This window comes from Lacerta agilis, chromosome 5, assembly GCF_009819535.1.
Source record: "Lacerta agilis isolate rLacAgi1 chromosome 5, rLacAgi1.pri, whole genome shotgun sequence".
Taxonomy (NCBI): domain Eukaryota; kingdom Metazoa; phylum Chordata; class Lepidosauria; order Squamata; family Lacertidae; genus Lacerta; species Lacerta agilis.
Window position 1 is genome coordinate 32097279 of NC_046316.1, and position 11873 is coordinate 32109151.

An 11873-nucleotide genomic window follows, 5' to 3' on the forward strand; every position below is an offset into this window, starting at 1 on the left:
AAAATCTCATGCAGTTTTGTATTTCTAGAAATAAAATTAAGTAATCTATAAAAAGCATTTCTATACCGGCCTCTCACACAATGTAAGGGCAATGGACAGCCACATAAAAAACATTGAAAAGCAATACAATGCAATCATTAAAAGAATTATTTATGCCTGTGTTGTTGTATGTTACATTCTGCAAAATGATAGGATCCTCTAGAAATATTTTTAGGGAACAGATGAAGTCCCACAAGTGGAGTACCTGAATGAATGTCCGATTATGAAGTGCAAATATGATAACTGGATTAAGTATCATTGGATTCTTTGAAACTACTGGTATTGCTTTACCCAGGCCTACAATGTGGCTCGTTTTGGTAGTGACCTGCTTAATCCGAGAGGCTTCCGCTGCGGAAGAAATTATAAGTGGAAGACACTTGAATCCTCAAGAATTTATGACTATCGTAAGTTGCTTATTCAGATACATTTCCTGCAGAATTTCAGATCCTGTGTGGGTTATCCCAAAGAAACTGATGGTTCATTTGCAAGTGTTTGACACAAGCCGTCTTTTCTGGTTAGGTGAATGACTGAGTCAGGCTAATTTATGCCCTGTGGAAAGTTCAGAGGGCCTAGCTGAATGTAAATGTTGACTTTGAGCCTGCCTATGTTTACAGGACATTATTTTTTGTTGTTCAGTCATTCAGTCGTGTCTGACTCTTCGTGACCCCATGGACCAGAGCACACCTGAAGGCAAACATCAATCCATTATTAAAAGCTTGGCATACATTTTATGCATTCCTGTGTGCTGGTTTACCACACAGATTAAGCAATTTGCCATAAAGTAGCACAAAATTGTTCTTCTTTGACTTTTGCCTCAGCATGGAGAAAACCAGCAGTGATCAGCATGCCGGGTCGCTGAACACAAAAATATTGGCCAAATGTTGATTGATGCTGTTATGACAAAGACAGCTAAAATGGATTCCAAGTCCCATCAGTTCTAGCCAGCATGACTAATGATCAGAGATGATGGGGGTTGTAGTTCAAAATAAAAATTAAAAAATGGAGGGTACCATGGAATTGAATCAAAACAAGCCTCTTTGACAGCTCTAATGTGTGAACTGGGCTTTAGCTTTGATCTTTTTGTGCTTACTGTTTCTACACTTTCCCTCTTGTATTGCTGAATGTGGGGCTACCAGGGTGATGGTGGAGGAAGACCGCTAGTGTATTTCTGCTCCTATATTCATTGAATACATGAAAGTGTCCCCATGAACACCTCTCTGAATTTTGCCAAAGCTAACCCCTGCTCTGCTGAACTCCTGAAGTACACTCATACGGAAGGAAACAAGTCTAGAATCTGGAAATGTTGAGCTTGTTTCCAGCAGGAACTCACTGGAACTCAAGTGGGCACCATTGCCATTCATGGTGATTCCAGCACCTCTTTCCAGAAAAATAGTACTGTTGAGACTGTTGGCAATACCTAGCAATTAAGTTAGGGTTTAAACTGACACCTGGGATTTTTTTTTTTAATTTAATAGTAGATGTCTGGGATTTTGTCTGTACCCTGAATTTGAAATATGTCAACCCTAAATTAGATAGAACCATAGCATCATAGAGTTGGAAGGAACCATTGAGATAATCCAACCTAATCCAAACCCCCTTCTTGATGCAACAAATCCAGAGCTATAGCCCATCCTCTGCTTAAAGACCACCAACAAAGGAGATGCCACTCCCCTTCTAGGTAATTGCCTTGTTCTTGAATATTGTAAGCCATCTTGAGACCTGATGGTGAAGGATGGGTACTAAATTGAAAACAACAGCAACAACTGAAACCTGCAGATCTAATTCTGCCCTCTGTGGCAGCAGAGAACATTTCCTTTCCTCTTCTCTGTTAGCCCTTCAGTGCTTTTGAATCTTCAAAGTCTTTTAAACATGCCTTTTCATTATTTCAATAAACAACCCTTACTATAATCCTATGAGGTGTGTTAGTATTACTACCTGCTAACTGCTGGTGCAAAAACCTGATGCTGAGAGATTACCTAAAACTACCTAGTGATCTGTGATTAAGGTGAGATTTGAACCTGGCACTTTCTAGTTCAATGAAGATAGCACAGTTCTCAAAATTAAGTTCTTGAATCAAATTAGAAAGTGCTTTCTTTTGTTTTAAAATTTGTTCATTTTTAGGGGTTTTTTTTTTTTTAAAGAAAGCTAAAAGCCGGGTTGGGAAACCTGTTGGCTCTGCAGATGGAGGACTCAACAACCTCAACCAGCATGGTCCCTGGGCAAAGATTATGCAAGTTGTAGTCCACCCACCAACATGTGAAGGGTGCCTGTGGCTTAGGGGCTGGCTCGTGGAATTATTTATCTTGGCTATGCTTATATGCCTTGGGGTGTGGGATGGGGTAATGATTTCTTTTCCTCCCAATCTGCAGAATGAAGTCATTCAACATTGGGGATACCCCAGTGAAGAGCATGAAATTCTGACGGAGGATGGCTATTACTTGCAAGCAAATAGAATTCCTTGTGGAATGCACTGTTCTGGCAAGACAGGTAATTTTGGAATGTAACAGCTGTGCATTTGGATTCATATAATACCTTAACTTTTTATTGTAAGTTGTTTGAATTTCATTTTTTTTTTGGGGGGGGGGGGAGGCCCCAACGAATTAGTATAATTAAGAAATAAATAAGCTAAACTGTCCCTGTTCACTAGGGAGAATTCTTGTCTTCTCAAACCTTACCTTGTTAAAAACTGTTTCATTTATTTTATTGTATGGCCTTCTGGATCAATAATGCTCATTCCTTTGTCATGTTGTATAAAACGGGGTAATAAAAATCACACTCTGCTGTGGATTACAACTCCCATCATCTCTGACCATTGGCTCTACTGACTTGGACCCATGGGAGATGGAAGCCACAACATCTAGAGAGCACCAGGTTGGCTATCCCAGTTTAAGATTGATTTTAGCCACATGTACTTATCCTGGAATGAAAGAGAAATGAGATGTTTCCTGTTTAAATATTATGTGATATTTACTTTCTGAGTGGATGTGCATGGGATCGGGCTATAAACATTCATTCATTTAGACATGCTTAAGATAAAAACAAATATTTACTAACATATCTTGATTCTGAAGTCAGGCTATAGCTGAGTAATCTCTGAAAGACATCAGCAGCAGTATATAATGTGGTATGTGGGGCACAGGGCCAGGTTGTGTGTATGTGGGTGGGGGGGGGAGGCAGTGGTCCTTGGTGTATGAGGAGTACCATAAGAATATCCCTATTTTTATCTGTGAAATGTTAGGTGGTAAGAAGAGTTGCAAAAGAATTACAGGAACAAGTAACCATGTCTGGCCTAGAAAAAGTGACATTTGTTCAGTAACTCTGGAAGTTCAGATTTGTCCAGCTGGAGTCATCACTACAGAGCATCACAGTGGGCAGTTTTGATTCTTCAGTATAAGGCAGAGAGGTCACCCCCAGATTATATTTCTTTGCTTTCTTTTCCAGGGCCTAAACCCGTTGTTTTACTAGTACATGGCTTGCTTGCTGAAGGCAGGTGCTGGATTGCCAATCTTCCCAACAATAGCCTGGGATTCTTCCTTGCAGATGCTGGCTATGATGTTTGGATAATAAATACTAGAGGGAGCAGCTGGTCTAGAAGGCACAAGACCTTGTCAATTGACCAAGAAGAATTTTGGAATTTCAGGTATGCTAAAAGGATGTTTTGGACAATAAGGACGCTTTTCCTGGGTGCTGTTGTTGACATATAGCTATAGCAATCTTATGTTGTAGGAAAAGTGCTTCACTCTTGGACAGAGCTTTAAAGCAGTGTTTTTCAACCACTGTTCCGTGGCACACTAGTGTGCCGCGAGATGTTGCCTGGTGTGCCGTGGGAAAAATTGTGTTTATTTGATTCCTATTCAAGAGAATTACTTTATATATAGTCAATATAGGCACAGAGTTAAATTTTTTAACATTTTCTAATGGTGGTGTGCCTCGTGATTTTTTTCATAAAACAAGTGTGCCCTTGCCCAAAAAAGGTTGAAAAACACTGCTTTAAAGTATGGTAGAAGATGTTCCATTTGAGGTCTTGTAGCAATATGTATGGTTCTGTATAACTTTATACAGGGGTCCCTCTGGTTGTGAATGGGATCCGTTCCGGAGTCCTGTTCGCAACATGAGCATCACGCAACCTGAAGCGCCGCGTCTGCGCATGTGCGTGATGCAATTCAGTGCTTCTGCGCATGTGTAAAGCACCATTCAGAACTTCTGCACATGCACAAACTGCCGAACCCGGAAGTAACCCATTCTGGTACTTCTGGGTTTGGCACATTCGTATCCTGTGACAAACGCAACCCATAGCGATCGTATCTAGAGGTATGACTGTACTGTTAACCCCGTAGCAATTTCTAGACTACTCCCCTGTTACAGAATTACATGCAATATAATTGTATACACAATACATATAAAAGAGCCAATCCCCATGAGTGGTACAGTTTTTCTATGCATAATTTTATAAATATTAATACCTAAGTTGCATGTATTGTTGTATGTGTTTATGCACTGGTTACTTTAGGAAATCTGGTGTGTATATGCATATGATATCTGTATGTTATTATACATATAACCCCAGTCACTTAAGAGTAAGCCGCACTGAGGGAGGGCAGGGTGGGAGAAGTTCTGGAGCCAACTGAGGACTCCCAGGTAAGTTCCACCCTCCATTGTGTGGGCAGGGGGGAGTCCCACCCTACCTGGCCAACTCCCCTGGCAACACCCCCCGCCCCACCAGGATTGGTTAACTGTCTGAGGTTAGGCGGGAACCTCCAGGTATCCAGCGTGGGAGGGGGCAAAGCCAGGTTGTATATTAGGGAGCCGTGTAGGATGGGGGGGGGGCTGCGCACGACCACGCAAAAAACGCCACCCATTTGATGTGGGGAGTGGTCATTTCCTACTTTCCCTCAGATTTGCAGTGACCTAAGTTAAGTGCCACAAAACTGTCTGGGTTTACATAAGAACCAGTTCACTCTCTCCTTTTAAGCCGGGGTAGTGAACTTGTGGCTTTCCAGATATAGCTGGACTACAACTCCCATCACTCCTGACCTGTGCTGTCTGAGACCTATGGGTGTTTGAGTCCAGCAACATTGGAAGGTCCACAGGTTTTCCCATCCTTGGTTTACACTGTGGCAGTTGTTTGTCTAAGCGAGAAAGAGGTTCTTCCAGGATCTTCTGTTTCTGTATCTAAGTGTAGGTGGGCAAAATGCCAACTGTGTTTTGTATTGTCTGTATTTTAGTTTTCATGAAATAGCAATATACGATATTCCAGCAACTATCAACTTCATCCTAAAGAAAACTAAGCAAGAAAAATTATATTATATTGGCCATACCCAAGGTGGGACACTAGGTAAGTTATGATCAATTTATTGAAACTTAATTCATCCTTTTATCCTTCATTATTTAAGTTGGGAGTAGAAGGTGAATATGCAGTACTGGGTCTCTAGGAAGACTCATCCACTGAAACTAAGCTGAACCATTCTGTTGTTGAATCCTGCATGTATGTTTTCTTGCAAAAAGTTGGCAACTGAGGGACAGCATAAAGAGCCACTTACTCACTAGAAAGTGATAAATGCGAAAGCCAATTAGGGTTGCTCTGCTGATTAAAAGCATCTATTCGTGGAATAGGGAGGGAGAGAACTGCTGATAACCCCTCCTTTCCCTCTGCTCTGTAGGGACACCCTAAAATCCCAGAATGGCTAACAATTGCCTTCTTCTCCATCCATCAGCAGAGTTAAACCAACCACATTCTGCCCCCAGAGAAAATTGCTTCCAAAAACATGACCACCCACCAGAACTGCATACAAAAATGTGTACATTAGAATTGCATACCAAAATGCTGACAAATTTTCACAAGGACAAGCTCTGCTCATTAAAAGCATCTATTAGTGAAACAGAATCACAAACTGATGTGGAAGTGTGGAAAACTAAATTTTGGACTGAAAAAATTAGGAAGAGGGAGGAGAGAATCTGAAATTGACCAATTGGTTAATCCCTAGTGTGAGCCCCATTGCATTCTGTAGGACTTCTGAGTAGCCAGGAAAGGGGTGCACTGTTAAGGATTCATAGGGGCACAAGAACAATGCAAGTATTGTTCCCCACCCCAATGCACTGTCCCAAATATTTACTGTTCCCATTTATGGAATTCTTTGGGTTTCCCCCCAGATTTTATTACCTTTTCCATCATTCCTCAGCTTGCTCCGAAAATCAGTCTCTATCTGTCATTTGCTCCTGGCTACACATTGGTAAATGGCAAAGGGATTTTCTATAAACTTTTCATAATTCCCGAAGGACTCAGAAGAGTAAGTATTTCATATATGATTTAATTACAGTGGACTCAATATCATTTTGCTGAACAGTTTTGAATGTTGGGTGATTCTCCTTTATCCAATTTGTACTGTAAGTGAGCTGGATGAAAGAACAGATCTCCAAACACTCATCCATTTTTGTGGTATGACTGTGATAAAGACATGCTTCTATTCAGATTTGAAATTATTTGCACATTTTTGTATTTCAGCTTATATGGGGCAGTAAAGAATACTGTCTTCTTAGCAAGGAATTGAAAGCCCTCACAGCCAAGATATGCAGCTACCCAGTTATAGACAAATGGTGCCTCCGGTTCCTTTCCCTTGGGGTAGGATTTAATGAGAAAAACTTAAATGTGGTAGGTGCTTTCTCTTTATATCTTTTGACAAAGGAAAAAGAGAAATGAGCTTCTACACATGAATGCATTATAGCAGCCCAGTGCACACTACACAATTGTTTTCATGTTATATTTTGAATATTGAAGTCTAATAAAGAGCCTGGGTCCTGAGGTCTGCAGGGGAGGTCAGGCTTGCAGTTCTGCTGATTATTGTGGCCCGTTGGGTGAGCCTTCTCTATAGTGTACCCCAAGTTGTGGACCGCCCTCCATTTAGATGAGATTTCTCTGTATGTTGGAAGTTGCTATTGAATATTTATAGGATGGTGCTCTGCAACGTAAAATAAGCTATGAAAGAGGTTATTTATGAGTTCAGAATGTAAAGCATATGGGTATCATATTAAGCATCGGTATTGTGCTGGTTCATGTTGCAGTGTTGCCCCTAACCAGTCAAGGAAGAGAATTTGGAATGAGAAACCCAGGGGGAGGTTGCTACACAAAAGCTTCATTGGAAGGGGGGGGGGACAATAAGAGAGACTGTGGAATGTGTTTGCTGCTCTCACACAGCATGTAACTTAAGGCAGGACATCTTACCTTGTTTTTCCAGAGTCGAGCAGACGTGTATCTTGGAATCTTTCCTGATTTTTCTTCTGTCAAAGCAGTGGACCACTGGGGCCAGGTAGATTTTGATAACTGTCTTCAGAGCAGTGCCAAAGCCTTAGTCCAAAGCCTGGTATTTTACTGAATGTGCCATTTAGAGTAGGTGTTTATTAATAATCAAGTGGACAGGGCATACCTTCCAAATGTCCCAATTTTCCAGGGATAGTCCCATTACAAAAGCTATTCCAGCTTCAGATTTGATCATGGAATGTCCCTCATTCCCTCACCAGTGCTGCCACCACCGAACCTGGGGAGGTGGATGAACAAGTGGTTGTACTGAGTGGCAGTGGCTGCGGCTGAGAGGGAGCACCCCGATGTCTCTCCACGGTTGCTACAGCCAGCCTCCTACCATGGGCAGTTGATAGCAGCTGCTAGAGAGCAGCGAAGAGGAAGAGGGGCTGCCACTGTGGCGCCCAGCCTTGTGTGAAGTGCCTGCACTGAGGGGCAGGCAGAGGGCAGGGCTACCCTGGGTTGGAGGAAAGGGGGTTTGGAGCATAGCACAAGGAAAGGGGGTTTGGAGCATAGCACAAGGAGTCTCTATTTGCTTATTTTATAAAAAGCCCCCCCCCCAATCTACATCTTGCCCCTTTTGAAAGCTTATATTTTAGTGTATATTTTTCTTTTTGTGAATATACCAAAGAATAAAATAAAATTAGAATGAAGGGATTTTTCCTGCGCAGTAGAGGGCATGTGTACTGCATTCCATTGGTGCAGTTCTGGCACTCATCTTTCTCCTGGTAGGAAATGCTCTGCAGTGGCGAGGAAGGGCCACAAAAATGGGACATCGAGGAGGGTTGGGGGAGAGTGCGAAATATCTTTATTTTTATCTGAGGAATGTTGGAGGGTATGCAAGGTTAACCAGTGGAGTCCTTAGTTATACATATATCACACCAATATTTAAAGATCAGCACAGGCCCTAGATAATTTGGGACTAGGATACCTTTATATGCCTTCAAATGATTGCTAAGATTTCCAGCAGAGGCCTACCAACTATACCATGATCAATGGAATGGCAATTTGTGACATCTAGGAAGTGATACTAATCCTCTGGAATGCGATCCACATGCCACTTTTCTGGTGGAAACAATAGTTACAAACAATAGTTTGGCTTTTGTTGATATATGTTAAATGTTTTATTGTTTTAGTTTGTGATCTATCTATCTATCTATCTATCTATCTATCTATCTATCTCTATCCTATGTAAACCACTTAGGGATCATGCATATTTAGTGATATAAAATGTTATATATACATTTCTTAAATAAATTAAATATATTTATATTGTTTTCTAGGGGGTCCACTATTTTAGCAAGAGGTTTCATGAATATTGCATGAGGAGGAATTCTAGCTATTTACATCACCAGATTTTGAATTTGCACATGACTATGTTTTAGAATTAAGATTTTCAAACTTTGCATAACTCTTGTCATTCTTCTAGATCACTAGGACACATAAATTTAGATTTTTTGACTATGGATGCAGGAACAAAGTTGTATACAATATGGTAAGGAGAAGTATGGGTTTAATTCCACGTTAAAAAAATGCTGTAATGTTTGAATTCTTGCACACTTCCTTCAGGAACTCTAAAAGACTGAGAGAACATCAAAGAAGCACACAGAATATGCTGAAATGATGGGATGTAGCCAACACTGTGCACACAGAGTTCCACTTGCATAATTATAGACCCCCTCAATCTATAATTATGGGGGGCTCCCTCAATCCTTGGCACAGATTTTGAGAGTGTGCTGGTTGGCAGAAGTTCAGTAGTGGATGCAGAGGTCTATAGCACAACCAGATCTTTCTATGGGAGCAAACAGACAAATAACAAATACGCATTCCATTCTGACCTTTGCTTGTTTTCTTTTGATTTCTTAAAAATAACCAAACCACATCATATTTCTTTTTGAGTAATCAGTTCTTTAATTTTTAATATTGTAACATGTTTTCACATGATTAAATATGCATAAATTTACTTCATGTAACTAACATTTTAACACAGGAGGTTTTGCTATGTATTAGTGGCCCTGGGAAAGCATTCAAGTACTAAAGAGGAGGAAATGGATAAATGGAAAAATAATAGTTTTTCTGATGTCATATATCCCAGAACACTGAAGGTTCTGAATGAGGAAATGTCAGAAAGGTAAGAAAATATGTCAGCGCCATCACTGAAACCTATTTCTGTTTTATTTTTCACCCACAGACCACACCTCCATTTTATAAAATAGAATGCATGGAAGTGCCAACAGCTTTATGGAGTGGAGGACAGGACATTTTGGAAGACGAAAAGGATATTCAACTATTAATCCCTCGAATCCCTCATTTAGTTTTCTACAAGAATATCCCTGATTGGCAGCATCTGGATTATATCTTTGGTCTCGATGCTCCAAAGCAGCTATACCCTGGTGTGCTTAAATTGATGCAGAAGTTCAAATAAATTCTAAATTTAAAGTATATGTTTCCTATATTCCATATTAAAGTTGAAACTTCTTCTTAAAAAAGCTGATATAGTTACATAAGAATATGTCGACAAAGTGTAGGATCCTGTGTTTTCAGCTCACAAGCAGCACAAGGTCTCCATCCAAAAGCAAAACAAAGCAGTGTTTTGCCAGTGGTGGCAGCAAGCAGGACTCCTCTTTACTGCTGCCTTTTTTCTTCCATCCCCATCAAGTGGCCAGAAGGGGGAAACAAGCCCTTTCCCATCCCTGAGCTCTGACCTTCCCATAGTGCCAGACATGGGGCTGACAACACACTATGGGTGTGGTTCCCAAGCACACTTGAGAAAAACCTATGTAAGGGATTTTGTGCAGTTGGATGGGACAACCCACCTGCCAATTTTAATCCCATAGCACGTTGTCTTGTGTCATTATTCCGCTCGGGGGTTGCCTGGGGTTTGGGGGACTCCACCTGTGCACGCAATACATTAGAATCCAATAATAAACACTAGAATTAAACACCAGCAAGTAATAATTAAACAGTTTACACGTATTACAATAAAGAATTACTCATCTATAATTGGTAAAAAAATAACAGTGTTATCACAATATAGAAAATAACACAAATCATACAAAACAATGTAAAAGGATTAAATTAAGAAACAAGTACACATGGCTTATAAAATTATATTTTTAACTATCCCCGAACTCTCCTCCCAGCTGCTTCTGCTGTTCTCAGAGTCATGGTCTGGTAAAGGCTCCTGGGACTGGAGGGTGGGGCAAGGCAGGTGGATGCCATTGCCTGCAGACAGTCTCTGCAGCAGAGTGTAAATCAGCAATCCTTGAAGCTATCCGAGACCCAGGAAGAGGATTTCATGATTCTCTTTCCTCACTGAAGGTGAGGTTGTAATGGTAACATGGGACAGCTGAAATAAACGCTGGGTCCCTAAATTTGGATGCTGAGCTGGAACATAGTTTCCTTGGTTCTATGGTTTATTCAAAAGGTGGTTGTTCCTCACCTGGGTAACAACAAGGTGTTGCAGAAGTGAATTCTTACCACATAGACAACTTTCTCTACTCTATGTTTTTAGCTTAGAGTGGTTTTTTTGAATTTTTTATTTCCAGTTATTAACTCTGTCTTTTATTGACCATTTTAATGTTAGTTTCATTTTTGTAAATTATTATTATTATTAATTAGATTTATATACCACCCCTTCATAACAAGATCTCAAGGTGGTTCACTCGGGAACCGGGTTCGTGTCTCCACTCCTCCACATGCAGCTGCTGGGTGAACTTGGACTAGTCACACTTCTTTGAAGTCTCTCAGCCCCACTCACCCCACAGAGTGTTTGTTGTGGGGGAGGAAGGGAAAGGAGAATGTTAGCCGCTTTGAGACTCCTTTGGGTAGTGAAAAGTGGGATATCAAATCCAAACTCTTCTTCTTCTTCACACTTTCTATAGACAATAAAGCAATAGAAATTTTGTTTAAATAAATAAATAGATACATACATGCATACAATGCAGTACACCCTGTCCACTGTATAGAAACAACCCTTTTGAATTAAAGGATTTAGCCAACAAAATTGTCCTGTTCACACAAAGACTTCTGCTTGTGCAATGGAGTTTCCCCCCATGCTCCCCCAAATCTGTACTTGATCTCCACCCAACTTTCCAGAGCAAATTTCAGGGGGGGGGGGCAGGGATGCAAGGGAAGGGGGGAAAGAAACGCCGCTGGAAAGGCAGAAATCCTTGCAAAGATGAGATGGCTTGGTTGGATACGTTAGTGAACATGGAAGAATAATTTAAATATCCTATCATAGAAGATTGTGAAAGCCATGGCTGGCATGGTGAAACAAGCATTGCGTATTAAACTAGTTATACCTGACTTCTTTATGAGAATATGTCAAAACAATGAAAGCAAGTTAACATCTAACTGTGGGAAACTTTTTATATGTACTTTAAAGGTTTCCACACAGCAATCAGTATTGTTTTACATCTGTGCATGGAGAGTCGATTGGCCTTTCTCGGTCCTTATTTTGTCTTTTGGGACAATGAATTTTTTTTAAGGCATTGGAGATTTTTAGGTTTTTGCTCCTCTTGTAGCTCTTCAGAGCCTA

At 40.7% G+C, this 11873-nt stretch overlaps 1 protein-coding gene across 1 annotated transcript; it reads left to right on the forward strand.

Annotated features, from left to right (window-relative positions):
- The first annotated feature begins 341 nt into the window (after nucleotides 1–341).
- LOC117046791 (lipase member M-like) lies at nucleotides 342–9758 on the forward strand. Its single transcript, XM_033149196.1, has 9 exons — nucleotides 342–443; nucleotides 2409–2526; nucleotides 3481–3679; nucleotides 5265–5374; nucleotides 6190–6326; nucleotides 6542–6688; nucleotides 7272–7343; nucleotides 8763–8828; nucleotides 9525–9758. Exons 1-9 carry the CDS (start codon nucleotides 342–344, stop codon nucleotides 9756–9758), a joined length of 1185 nt encoding a protein of 394 aa, XP_033005087.1.
- Nucleotides 9759–11873: the final 2115 nt, after the last annotated feature.